Genomic DNA, 15,499 nt, shown 5'->3' with positions numbered 1-15,499 from the left:
ATTGCGCACCAAGCGAACGCCAAAACAAAATGTGCATAATAGTGCGGAATATTATTAGTACTTTATAAATTCACATGTGTTTTTTTTTTTTGAGAAATCGGAAATAGAGTATATTACTACTTCCGGTCAACAGAAATTACTCAAAGTTTGATAGAAGGCAGAGAATTAAATATTTTACTTACGTGTGAAATTTAATCTATCTATCTGAAAATGTACTCAAGTTATAGGCTTTTGAAAACTTCAAAGTAGCAAAAGTTCCACTTCCGGTTATCGGAAATCGCTCAAAAGTTGATACGGATCTACGATTTTGATATAATACTTATGTATGAAATTTCATCAACCTAGCTGTAACGGTACTCAAGTTATCGTGTTTACACACACACAAAGACAGACAGACAGACAGACAGACAGACACACATACACACAGGCATACGGACAAGATTGCAAAACTATGTTTTTCCGACTCAGGGAGCCCTAAAACGTCAAATCTCGATTTTTTTTTGTTTGCACGATTTCAAGACTTTCTCTATACTTCGTATATACGAGAAAGTAAATAAACCGGGAGTGATCTCCCCTAAACTTTCTCGAATATTCTTATATAAAACAACAGGGGATGGGAACTCGGGATATAGTTATGATTTTTAATCCATTTTAAATACATAAACTTTTTAAAATGAAATAGAATCTCATAGAAAAAAGTATTGCACACCAAGCGAACGCCGAATAAAGATGTTCATAATGGTGCGCAATATTATTAGTACTTTATAAATTTAGATGCGTTTTTGAGAAATCGGAAATAGCGTAAATTAGTACTTCCCGTCAACGGAAATTACTCAAAATTTGACAGTACGAAGAGAATTAGATCTTTTACTTACATGTAAAATTTCATTTATCTATCTGAAATAGTACTCAAGTTATAGGCTTTTGAAAAATTCATAATAGAAAAAGTACCACTTCCGGTTATCGGAAATCGCTCAAAAGTTGATACGGATCTACGATTTTGACAAAATACTTATATATGAAATTTCATCAACCTAGCTGTAACGGTACTCAAGTTATCGTGTTTACACACACACACAGACACACAGACACACAGACATACGGACAAGATTGCAAAATTATGTTTTTCCGTATCAGTGAGATGTAAAACGTCGAGATTTGTAAAAATCTCGATTTTTTTTGCATGATTACAAGACGTTCTCTATACTTCGTATATACGAGAAAGTAAAAAGTGGCTCTTATAGCCTTCTTTATTGGTGGTAATTCAAGTAGTATAATAATTTTTGTTCAGAAATGTATACAATAAAGCAGTCTCCTTTCATGTACATCTTCTTACATCAGAAAAAATTATATCCCACCTTTATGATCATACTGACTTATTAAGAAAAGCATGAATGCTATTTCCAGGTATTCATACCCGACTCTCTTTCCTCCCGGCTTATAATCTTTATGTTCAGAATTGGAGCTCATACTTTGCAAAACTACAGTATAATATGTACACAACTTTAGAGCGAAAGAAATAGCTATACATTTAATCTACGACAGTCCTCATATGTCGCAAGATGAGCGTAGTAACGCACCAGCGGAGTAATTCGGGACAATATTACATGTCTGAGGAATAAGTATGGTTCAATGGAGTCATCTTATGTGTATGTGGCGGGAGGATATGTTTGTGGATAAATGCTTTTAGTAAAAACTCGACATAATCGCCTTCTTGTAATATTTTTAAAGTGTTATAATTGAAGTAATGTGTATAGAACAAAATAAAACTAAATATACGTCTTTTTTTAAAGTTTAATTTTGTCGGGAAAAAGTTAGTATACAAATTATGTCCCTTAGTGCCAATTACTTTCCTTAATAAATGACATTTGAAAAAAATTACATCGAGGAAGAAATACTTTTTTTAACTTCATTTAATGTAGGCAAAAAAAAAATTGTTATTATTATGGATTGATAAAGTATAATGTGGTAGGTGAAAACAGGTGTTTTAAAAATACCATCATTTTTTTAAATAATATACTGATTATACTGTTTACTAATTATTATTTTTAATCAATAATAGTTTATAAGCCGTTCCTAAATGCCCTCTATGTATTCGTCTATCGTTCCATTTGCTTTATTGTTTGCGTTTATGTTTTAGCGTTTATTTTATTGTTTATGTTTCCGTTTAAGTTTGCGTTCATGTTTGGGTTTATGTTTGTGTTTATGTTTCTGATTAAGCTTGCGTTTTCGTATTTTATTTACTTTCTATCAGGTTAGTTTTGCGTCCGTCCCCCCACCCGCTAAATATGTACATGTATTTTATATACAAAATAATTTAACCATCGTTCGCCCACTTCCTCGAGTAATTTAAGCGCCCTTCCCCTTGGAAAAATGTGAAGCTCTGCATGCTACTATATTCAATGGTTTATGTGATTTCGTTTGTAGACTATTTAAAACAGACTGTGATTCTCGTTTAGTTTTTGTATAGCGTAGATAGTGTGTTAAAGTTTTATTATTATTACTGTTAACAAACCTTTGTTTCATCTATGATAGTGTTTTATTTACCTGTTTGTAGTTTTGTGTTTTTAAATTGTGCAACGCACTTGATTACCCTTACTTGTGTTACAGTGTGTTCACAAGAAACAAATTAAAGTTTTCCTTGAACGCTAGGCTAATTTTTATTAATAACTACTCATGTTTGGTTTTATTTGTTTAAATATTAAACAAGCAGCCTTAAGTTTGTTGTTGTTGTTTCTTATATATTTTTGAAATTTTAATCATGAACGTAATTACGTTAATTACATGTAAGCTTTCTATATTATAAATTTCAGATTGATAACAAATATCTTTACCACTGTCCCATACTTGATTCTTCAATGACTCTGTCCACAAAAGCCCAATCCAATAGCTTCCGATAGAGATATTCCTCGCATTAGCTAAATTCTGTTAATTAAATAGAAATTCATCATTTTAAAATCTAAACAAATAAACATTAAAAATAACTGGTTTTCTTTAGGTAAATATTAATGTATAATAACAAAATATAATCCACTATGAAAACAATATTTTTTTACTTGGTTTGTTGGTTTTTACCTGAAAGAATTCTGTTTTGTTTTTATTAAGATCCGTCAAATACCCATTAAAATTTCGACACATGTTGTACGCATATAAGAAATTTGCAGGTTTTTGTGAAAACAAATAGTAAAATCCGTGAAATTGTTGTATTTGAAAAACTTCATTTAAAACTTTACATCCATCTGCTTGTGTCAATCCAAACAATCCCAATAAAGAAAAATAGAAACCTAAAGTCATTTTTGCTGTTTTTAAAATCCACCAACATTTATAATTCAACCGTACAGTAGTAGTTATTTAAAATATCTAGTGAATTTCTAACTTGTTAAACCTTATTAATCAATCCGACATTGAGTTGTTTCACTTCTCACAGGAAAATCCGGTAGTAAAATACACACTTGTACACACGTTACATAAACGTTAACACAGTCTCCGCCTCACCCTATTTCTTTGTGTTTTTTAAGTGTGCTGAATAGTTGCGTGTGATGGTATTTTTAAATGTATGAAGTGAACCCGGAAGCCAGTAATTTTTAACACGTTTTTAACACGTTTTTCTTAACTCAGCTTCGCGTTTGTTTGTTTGTTTGTTGTTAAAATTGACATCGAAAATTAGCCCACTTCTGATTGCTCTAGAGACCTGAAATTTGGCATGCATGCTACTTTCGCCTAACAATTTCAGATGCAATCATAAAAACTAGCAATTAGTGACCGTAATTAGCTTAATTTAATTACGCCCCAAGGACCATAAAATTGAGGACATGATTTCTAAAGATACCGACAAGACTTGAGGCCTATTGACACAGTTACTTCGGCCCCAATCGATGTGAGCGCGCTGGCCGTGATCGTATAGTGGTTAGTACTTCGCGTTGTGGCCGCGACAACCCAGGTTCGAATCCTGGTCGCTCAAGATTTTTAGTCCGTGTATTTATAAACACTTAGTCAAGTCATACTTAATCAAGTCATTGGATAAAGTAGAAAATAAACTATATAAAAAACTTTTTTTTAAAAACCACGTTTTTCATGTGTAGCAACGGACTAAAAAGGAGAAAATAAAATACTTAAAAAAAACTTTTTAAAAAACCACGTTTTTCTTGTGGACTAAAAAGTAGAAAATAACTATTTACATACATTTGATGACAAAAAACGTGGGTCGGGCAGATGGGTCGGGAAATTTGATGGTGAACGTACCCACGTTTTTTGTCAGTCATCACAAGAACCTGCACAGCTCGAGGAAGCACAAAAGAAAAATTTATTTTCTACTTTTTAGTCCACAAGAAAAACGTGGTTTTTTAAAAAGTTTTTTTAAAGTATTTTTTATGTTTCCTTGTTTGATCTACTAGCAGTTTTACTCCTCATGTTAGCTACAACATGGAAGGCGTGGTCGGATAGTACAGCACACTACTACTAACCCAAAAATCTGGAGTTCGAATCCCAGGCTCTAGACCCTAGTAATTCACTGAGTCCACCCAGCTCTGATAGGTACCTGACTGACGTTGAGGAAAGTAATTGCGGCTGAACATAGTGCTGACCACAGCATTCCTACATAATATGCTAAACAGGTGAACTTTATTTCACCTAACCACATGGATCATCCGGTTTGAAACGGTACTGTACAAGTTATTTATTTTAGCGAACTCCTACGTTTTCAAAACCCATAAATTGGGAATGGATTGGACATACCATGAGAAGGGAAGAAGATAGTTTTGCAGAGAAAGCTATAGATTAGAATCACCTGGGAGATGATCACAAGGAAGAACGGGAGAGGAAGAGGCAAAGGCCGCTGGGTGCAGATAATGGGAGCAGCTTAAAACCGAGTCCGATGGAGAAATGTGATTACAGCCCCTTGCTCCACAGGGACCATAAAGGATTAAATAAAGAAGCCTGCAATTTCAAACATAGACTGTCCAGTTTTTAACTATACAAATGGTACTGTGTGATCAGCTGGTAGAGTGCAGGGTAGTTTAATTAAATATTTTATATTCATTTCCCGAACTCCGATGACGTATCTCAGTGAAAAGGTACTTTAAAATAAATTGCATATGCTATCAAAAGGGTTATTAATAAATTATGCTTAAAGAGAGTGTCCATAACACTAGATCAGGGGTCGGAAACCTGCGGCTCGCGAGCCCCATGCGGCTCTTTTGATGTCAAGATGCGGCTCTTCAGCTCCATGCACAAATATTCATAAATATTATGTTTTAATTTTTTAAACTTATAAAAATATTAGTCTGCAACACTCGGTAATGAACGATATAATAATAAATATAACCAATAAACACTCGCTATTATATTAAAATATTTAGTTACTCACTATTTCAATATACTTCCTTGTTTTCTAAAATTGAGTTACTTAAATGTAAACAATGCATGTGCTTGGATCATATTTATCGGTTTAACTACACTATATAAAAGTCTTGAGTGTCGGGTACGGAAAGTGGCACTCTCGTGAACCCGATTACACTACAACAGGGGCGCCACGTACGGCACCTAGCTTATTTTAATCGTCGAATTTCGTGTGCCGCATTATCAATATTGTAGGGTGCTCCTTAAAACTAACGTAGGCGTGTAGTGATCGCTGGATAGCACTGGGTGCCGACTTCCGAATCGCACCCTGCAGAGACGCCGGAGGACGCACCTGATTCGATTAAATGAGCGACTATAGCAACCCATTGTATCCATAGCCTATCGCGCTGTTTTAAAATTAAGGTAGGCGCCATGGTGCTCACGGGTACGCCCGGTGTCAATCCGCAATCGACTTTTATTTTTATATAACGTATATAGAGAAGAATCGAATCGCGCCCTTACGGGGAGTCACCCCTGAGAATTTGCCTTTTTTTCGATTATATCTCTCAACAACTTCCTAAAGTGTCATGTTGATCGGATGAAAGGTGTAGTAATGAATATAAGACGAACAGACACACACAAATACATATATATATACATATATATATATATAAGACTAAGTGTACATCTGGATACACGAAAAAAAAACTTTAAAAATGCCACACCCCAACTCACCCCAAAAAGAGACAAAAATAACAACGTATTTGAAAAAAAAATTAAGGGTTAATTAAGAATATACAATTGAAAATAAATAGAGTAAGATTCCACGTACCATCTGGTGAAAACATTGAAATATTAGTACCAGAATAAAGACCATCTATCTTCAACTACCCTAGGGACAGTCAGGTTCAAACTTAAGTACAAGGTAAAATATATAGGCAAAGAGTAGAATTTAACTGTTTCTGAAAATGGACTTTCGGCATAGCAATGGCACAAAAAAGATAATCAGATAACATAGGACAATAAAAAGATTGAAAATTCAACAAAAACTAGTTGTTTTTTTAAAGGATGATGTGTTTTACCATAATTAATGTGAAGCGACGGTGACTAGCAGTCAAGTTTCCCCCCCCCCCCCCCCACCACCTAGGATCAATTTCTGCGCAAAAAAGTTTAATTCGCAGGAGCGGCTCACCTGCAGTATACAATTTAAACAGTCCGATAGATTTTGGAGAAAAGATGATACATTATTGTCGTTCTCTAAATTGAAGTAGGCGCGTCCGCCGGCGCCTTGGCAGGGTGCGATTTAGTACCGCGTGCTATCCTATAAGCACTATGGCGCCTACGTCAGTTTTAAAGAGCACCTTACAATATTGATACGGTGGCACACGACATTCGGTGATTAAATCGAGCTATGGGCCCTACGCCCTGGGATGTGCTTGGCGATAGTGTAAGTAACCCGTGCCAGATAAATATGATCCAAGAAGTAAAGCGCAGACATTGTTTACATTTAAATAACTCGCAAGTATATATATATATATATATATATATGTATATATATATATATATATATATATATATATATATATATATATATATATATATATATATATAGTAAGAACATATACACCTAGCAATAGAGCTCATCATTCAACCCCAGGCCTATATTTTTCTTAACTCACCTTAAAGAACGTCACTGTGTTCACTCTGAGATCTGTCAAATAGCCGTTAATGTTGCGACACACCTCGTGTGCTTTTTTAAATTTCTCACGATCGCGTGAAAACAAATAGTACAATCCATCATGCGTTTGTACTTGAAACTTTTTGTTCACTTTTGAAATATAACAGTCCTCTGACTGAATGAAGCCAATTAAGCAAACTAATGCGATGAATGAATATAAAGACATTTTTATCACTCGTTGTTATTAAATTTCAAAATAATCCGTTTTCCTTTTTTTTTTTAAATGCTTGAACCCTTACGTTAAAAAATTTGCAATATTCTGCTATTGAACCAGATTCATATTTAACACAAAAAATACTATAAAACCAGGATATAAATACATGCAAGAGAAAACGGATGTGTGTGCTATCATAGCTGAACTATCACACTTTTATCATACGAAAACAGTGCACGGGACGATGTTATGAATTAAGTGGACCGAAGTAGAATTCAGGGCCTCGTCATTCTCGAGTAAGGCATTCCAAAAATTGAAGCAGCTGCAGAACTTTAGGCCATTGAAGCACTGATGAATCTGAGATGATAAGTTAGACAATGCGTTTATTTTTGAGAGATTCAAGGTTAAATGCGTACGTAAAACACAATTTCAGATTATATACAGAGTATAGTGATAGTAATTGTAATTGTACACATAAATTTAATGAGCTTTTGACACTCTTTGCAGTCTTACACCTTCCTACTTTATCCTATACGAAATAAAAGGAAGCAATGAAATCGCGAAGACAATCAATATCGAGATTTAAAATAAAAAGTTTGACGTTTTACAACATTGTATTTCCCGGTAAAAAAAACAAAAAAAAAACCGTAGTATTGTGATCCTGTCCGCGTTTATGTAACTTGTGTACCGTTACAGTTATGTTGGCCGAATTTCATATATAAGTATTGTATCACATTGAGAGTTTTCTTTCAACTTTTGAGCAATGTCCGGTAACCGGAAGTGATAGTTCTCTACTTCCGGTCTGTCAAAAGCTGACAACTAGAATCCATTAACTTTAGATAGACAAAATTTCAATTTCATATACAAGTAATACATTGTATGCGCAGGTTTGCAATACGTTTTGACCGATTTAAGGTAACCAGAATTGGTACCAATGTGTTTGTAGGAACAAGATAACTTTAGTACTGTTTCAGTTAGATAGACGGAATTTCATACTTAAGTAAAAGATCTGTACATGGATAGTTCTTGTATTTTGAATCTTCTTCTTATTCGTTCTTAATTTTAATGTTGGAAGGGATTCCCTCCAACACAATTAAGTATACGTGTCATCTGGTTATGCGCCAATTAAGACTTATCGGTTTAGCAGCTATGAGCTTTACCGACTCGACCATACCGACTCCAGTATTTTGAATTATTTCCGATATCCGGAAGTAGTACTTTATTCTATTTCTTGTTTATCAAAATACCGATAACCTGTGTACCATTTTAGATAAGTGAATGAAAAAATATACTAAGATTTAATATATTATGCAATGCTTTCGGTCAAACTTGAGTGCTTTTCTGTGAACAAAAGTAGTACTTTATAATATTTCCAATTTCTCAAAAAAAAAACGTCTACCCAACCGATGTTTATCGATCTTTCACATATATATGTAAATACTCGATGACGGACCATGATAAATTGAGAACGTCTTTTGCTTTGCTGTTTAAGTGTAAGTAAACGTGATATGGATGACAACCACTTATAACGTTAAAGTATACATCACAACGCACACGTTGACTGACATTATGCTATTCTACTTCCTTGATGGAGATCTAATACAAGACTCGGCGACAAAAACAAAGACAGCTTGCGATAAGTTTTCGAAAATTTTAAATGAAGTTTAAGATGGGTATCAGCAGTGGCGGAACTAGAAAAAAAGGGCCACCCCGCAAGAAAAAAATTCTGCCCCCCCCCCCCATCTATATATATACAATCTTTGGATACTCATTTCTGGCCTGATCGGGTTTTGAAAAATAAGCGTCTTATTATTTGTAGAATACAGGATAGTACAGAATAGTAGTTCTACCAATACAAAAAAAATTACATTTTACATTGGAAAATCATAATGGGTTATAGTCCCCTAACAAACGCTATAAAGATTCAATAAAGAAACAAAAGTCGTCTTAATATCTAGCGGCCTCTTTTCAAAAGAATTTTGACGACAACAGCGTGTGTTTGATTGTAGAAGAAAGAGGACTCGGCTTTCACAATAGTTTAAAAACAAAGGGAAAAAGAATATACTAGAGCGTGTGATGGTGCTATAGAATAAAGATAATCCAACCGCAGCTACAACATTCTTTTTATACAACAACCGTGTATCAGTAAATCCTGATAAGCAAGAATTTCATTTCTTACTGGCAAATGAAATTTTCTTCTTACAAAACTTAATGTCTAAGAAATACATTCACCGCTCTACCCTCCCTAACTACATACCTAAAGAGAGCACACTCACATGCACAGACTCCGACATAATTATATATATATATATATATATATATATATATATATATATATATATATATATATATATATATATATATATATAATGTATATGTATCTGTTTTTAGATTAGATACATCGATGAAACAGAGAAAACATATTTGAAAGGTTAGTTTATTTTTGCTTATAAAACTCAGGCTTAAAAAGATAAATTTCACACAGGGGAATCCCCTTCACTGTCTACACTACAGGTGCTACTGTCACCGTAGACAGTGTCCACCATATTTAATTGTCCATTCTGCGCCCACAGGTGGTGATACGTGGAGTGTGGGTCTGAACAGTCCTGGGAGGGTGGGGCTGATTTCACAGGGTCATCTGATTTGACCTTGACCTGACCTCCGGGCAATGCGCTGACATCAACATCATCGTAGTCTGAAGATTCCATCATCTGGGTTTGAACCTGGTCAATGTAAGAGTAGGTCAGTTCTGTTGTACCATTGTACGCGATTGTGTCTTGTTGACCTCTAAGGGGTACTTGTCCTGCTGTGTCTTCATTAGCCCTGGTGTTTGGCTGACAGGGGTCGGGCGTGTGGTTCAGGTCGAAGATGAAGCTGTCTACAAATGACACGGGTTTCATCTTCTCTCTGTTGAGACGCTTGTACCTAGCCACGACCCAACAGCTGAAACGTTAATGCCAATAACAATCATTATTTTTGTTTTTAAACAAAGAGAAAATGTATTGGATTTTATCTCGGAGAGAGCAAAATTTTGCAGTTCTTGCTGATTATGAACATGTAATGTGTACTCATAAATTTTTTTACTATACTAAATTGTAGACCTCAAGTTGGATAAAGTAATTCAAACGTTAAAATGGCCCTGTCACAAATAAAGAATTCCATTTATTAAATAACATAACAAGTTGCTCATTATAATTTTTTTAAAAATATACACACATTACTTAAGGTGGAAATAAAATACAAGTTCCTATTGATATTGTGATATAATTCGTGTTTTTAATCTTAAAAGAGCACGCATTTTTAAAAATGAATATATTTTTTACAAAACTTACACAACGATCCCCATTACGATGTTGATGACTATGGAAGTTGCCAAGATTAAGCCCAAAACAAACGGCAAAGTTACATCAGCTAGAAAAAAGGAAGCACGAATTTTATACTCAATTGATTTGCCTGCATATGTCGTAAGTTGTTATTACAGACACGCAATAAGGCTTAATTCCAGTTCATTCAAATTAAATGATTCTTATGCTTAGGGTGAAAGTATTTTTAAAAAGCGGTAGGCCTACATATTTTTATGATTTCATTAAAAAAATAATAAAAAAACGCCTTATAACAAAAATTGTGTTGAATTACCAATTTTATTTTTTTCTTAGCTTATAAAAATAAAGTGTGAAGTGATAATTTTGAGCTAATATTTAATCAATTTTAATATCAACATTCTTTTATATAAATATTAATGATTTACCTTCATTAGTATTGCCAGTTAAAGTGTTGGCAGAAAAATTGAGATTCTGATTCTCAATACAAACACAACTGTTGCTGGAGTTAATGCATTCGACACGTTTGGTTGGTTTATTTGTTGTTGACATGCTTGACGGCAAGGTGTAGTTGAGGGTGATGATGCCATCAGGAAATGTCTCTCTAGCCAATGTTGTTGTTTGTTGAAGGCGCTGTGATTGTATATCTGAGCACACTTGATCACACGGGTTTGGGTTTGGAGAGTCTGAGATACATGGACGAAAATGTAATACGATTTATTTACAATTAATCAACACTTATTAGCGGTTCATTTATCGCAGCCTCATACATCGGTGATGTTTTTACACTCACTCACACACACACACACACACTACAACCGCAATAACTGAGGGATGACACACACACACACACAAACACACACAAACACGCACACAAACACACACACACAGATAAATTTAGAATTAAACACTACAACCGCAATAACTGAGGGATGACTGCATATCAGTTTTGACAATCTATTTGAAGATTATTAGAAGCTATTACTAAGAATTACTATAAGAATATGTAAAAAGAAATATGTAAAAGCAGCCCTTTACATAGTGTAAGATAAAAAAATATGTCGTTTGATTTGCTTAAAATAGATTGATTCAATTGTATTTAAAGATTTTTTTAGTAAAAATGTTTACAGAATAGTTTTCTAAAACTGACGTGTTGAGAAACTGAACCCTAACTTTGTCATGGAATAAAACATGTAAAAAAGAGTAAAATCGTTATTATACACTGAAAATATAGTATATTCGTAGAAATTCGTAAAAAAAACAAACAGCCCCTAACAAGTTTTAATAACAACAATATATATATATATATATATATATATATATATATATATATATATATATATATATATATATCTTGCTCGGCTTAAAATAGATTAATACATGTAAATTAAAACCATAATGTTTGAACATAAAAAAGTTTTCTGAAATTTTTGAAGAACATGTTCTAATTTTGACGTAAGCGTTAAAACTCTTGAATTAATAGCAATTGTAAAATAAAGGGGCCATGGTGTACAAGGAAGAAAATGTTAATTGCTATAACTGAAATATTATATATTTAAAAAACATTAACAATGTTAACTATTTAATAATATGTGTACTCTCTTTCATAAATATGTTCATTTCCTCTGGGTTTTTTTTTTCATCTCTCGTTAGAAAATCTAACAATTACGATTATGCTTTTTAGCACACTCAAACAGTCACTACTTCTGATTTATTTTCTCAAGTCATTGCTATTGCTCTTGCAGCAATACTCTATTCATTGTCTATCATTAATGTAATCAGAATAGTTAATATTTACAGGCAAACAACGCTGTTTGTTTGTTAAAATAATTTAATACTAACCCAAGAGACAAATGAAGTTATTAGTATTTGAGCAGCCAGTCCATTCACATTGTTTATTTCTAAGGTCGTATTGTGCACAGTCTCCGTTCGAAAAATAAGAACCACTCTGGCATTCGAATGAAAATCTTCGACCTGTAATAAACACATTCTCAAACAGTGTACAAAACATAACTTTGTGTGTGTTTGTAATTAGCAATTAGAAAGTATCAAATAGTATAGTTTAGAACATATTTTCTAATTTCATTTTACTCCCATTTATATAATATCCTTCTCTCTTTTAATAGGTGCCTAAACAATGCCTTTACTTGTTTTTGTTTAAAAAGTGTAAACTCTTTTATTTTGCTATTTTTTGTCCAAGATCCTTTCATATTGTAGACCATAAATATTTAATATTGGTTTGATGCTATGATTATGCAAGTATTTTTTAAAACAAAATCTGTGTCTTTAAATAAATTTATCTCACCCGAGTCCCAGACTGTAGCCCCCAATGATGACGTCCACAACAAACCAATCCAGAAGTTTTCGGCATAGATTGTGTTGTTTTTAGCCAGACTCTGTTGACAAGACATCATGAATGATTGTAATTTATTGTTGTAAAATACACCACAATCAATTCTCAAGCCTCGAATTGTGTGAGTAAATATGACTAGATGAGTTCAAAATACTTAAATGTGTAGAGTACGGATAATTACATAGGCTACATTTTACGTATAGTTTTTAATAATAAAATATTTAATTTAATATTTTAACATAATTGATTGTACGGTGATCAAGGCAAAAGATATATGCATTTATGGGTGTGTTTAATGTAACAACAAATACAATTTTCAGCATTATTTGAAAGCGGTTAGTTGAAAACAGTTTTTTTCTATGTATCTTTTAGGGGAGTGATTAAAATAAAATAGATATTGAAAACATACCTTTACCAGTGTCCTCCCCCCTTCCCCCGGAGGACTTTAGCCCCCCCCCCCCCCACACACACACAAGGAGTAAAAAGTCTAAACCATTGATAACAGACAGTAACAAAAATGTTTACCTTAAGAAAATTAGACTTGCTGTCATTGAGGTCTGTGAGATATCCTCCAATATCTCGACAGAAACCATACGCGTCAGGAAATTTCTTTTCCTCAAAGCTGAATACGAAGCAGCCGTTGTCAAAGGCTTCTGTGTTAATCTTATCCCCGGTACACGCCACACTCAGCGCACCCTCCATTAGTGCAGTAAATACCAGAAGCACACAAAGCATCGTTTCCAGCCCGAGTCTTGATTAGTTATCGCTGATTAGACGTTTCATTAACCGTTTATCTGTATTTTGGTAACTGATTCCGATAAAAAATAACATATAAAGTATAATATATATATATATATATATATATATATATATATATATATATATATATATAGGCCTATATATATAAATATATATATATATATATATATATATATATATATATATATATATAGGCCTATATATATAAATATATATATTTTATATATATATATATATATATATATATATATATATATATATATATATATATATATATATATATATTTATATATATAGGCCTATATATATATATATATATATATATTTATATATATAGGCATATATATATATATATATATATATATATATATATATATATATATATATATATATATAGTGACGTAGATGTCTATACGAAAGTGTGTAGGCACGGATAGAGTGTGTGTGAGAATGGCCTCCCATTGCAAGTGGTGTGCGAGCGTGAAAACAAGTGTGTGAACGAGGGGGTGTGTAAGCGCTGTGGGCAGCGTCAACACGGTGTACCTAGTCGTTAGTTTTTTCTTAAAGTCAATGTTTCTCTTGTAGTTGGTGAAAATTATACTTCAATGTTCAAATTCACTTCGTGGTTTGTGTTCTTTATTGGTGTTACACCTGGCCCTAAACGAGCCAAAAATAATTAGAAAGCCGAGTGTAACAATATATATATATATATATATATATATATATATATATATATATATATATATATATATATATATATATATGGTGACAGGACAAATGATCTCAGGACAAATGATCTCAGACAAAATATCTCAGACAAAATATCTCAGACAAAATATCTCACGGACAAATGATCTCAAGACAAATGATCTCAGGACAAATGATCTCAAGGACAAATGATCTCACGGACAAAAGATATATATATATATATATATATATATATATATATATATATATATATATATATATATATATATATATATATATATATAGCCATTACACATTTATGTATATAAAATGACTTTATTTGTTTCATACACACCTGTTTTCCAGATCTAACAATACATACTATAACGTAAAGAGAACAACTCACCCTTCCAGTACAGTGTACACCTACTCTCTGACTACAACCCGGAAGTGTAAAACAGTACTCAACTCTGACTTAGATGATGACCTCTTCTTATCTGATCCGGTTTCAGCGTTATCTTTTCACAAGCACGTATACAAAAAACATATGGCTTTATTTATGCAAAACTTATCCAATTTATCTGTTATATGTTTGTTGATTTGTTTCGTGTAGAAGTTTCAAAGATTTATTGTAAGTATTGTATACACCTTCACAATCAAGGTATTATTTGTCCTGTTGTATTCTCATACTTATTAGACGATATAACAAAATGAGCTCATTTACGGCTTAATTGAGTATATCAAGCATTAAAATAAAAATATATTACCCGTTCCGGCAAGGTTTTGCGCTAGCTTGAAATATCACAAATTTTTGCGCCACGTTTGACCACTCCGTATTGCATTAGCAATTTTACCTTGGTAATTACCTAGCTATTAGACTAACTTTTCTATATTTGCAACACAAGATCTAAATCATATACTCCAAACCAAACAGAACCACTAGTTTTACGCAATACTAGCAAAACATTATATTAATGTAAATACAAATGGTGTCTATTTGGGCGGCATGGCCAGAAATAGAGCGCCAGACTCCTAAAACGAGAGTCTTGATTTTGAATCCGGGTTCGTCCACGGAACGTCCACGTCCCTTTGTCCATCCATCCTTGATGGGCATTTAACTCACGTTAGGGAAGTAAAGGCCGCACATTATC

At 33.1% G+C, this 15,499-nt stretch overlaps 1 protein-coding gene across 1 annotated transcript; it reads right to left on the bottom strand.

Moving 5' to 3' along the window:
* Nucleotides 1–9,688: 9,688 nt before the first annotated feature.
* On the bottom strand, nucleotides 9,689–11,104 carry LOC131939280 (uncharacterized). The gene is made up of 3 exons (XM_059297493.1): nucleotides 10,978–11,104; nucleotides 10,562–10,640; nucleotides 9,689–10,172 (listed from the first exon to the last, which is right to left on the bottom strand). The coding sequence occupies exons 1-3, from the start codon at nucleotides 11,099–11,101 to the stop codon at nucleotides 9,707–9,709; spliced, it is 669 nt and encodes a 222-aa protein (XP_059153476.1). The 5' UTR covers nucleotides 11,102–11,104; the 3' UTR covers nucleotides 9,689–9,706.
* Between the last annotated feature and the right edge of the window lie 4,395 nt (nucleotides 11,105–15,499).

This window comes from Physella acuta, unplaced genomic scaffold (assembly GCF_028476545.2).
Source record: "Physella acuta isolate Inbredline_101_S28 unplaced genomic scaffold, ASM2847654v3 ptg000272l, whole genome shotgun sequence".
Classification (NCBI taxonomy): domain Eukaryota; kingdom Metazoa; phylum Mollusca; class Gastropoda; family Physidae; genus Physella; species Physella acuta.
The sequence above is the reverse complement of the archived record's forward strand: the minus strand, read 5'-3'. Positions and strand labels throughout refer to the sequence as shown.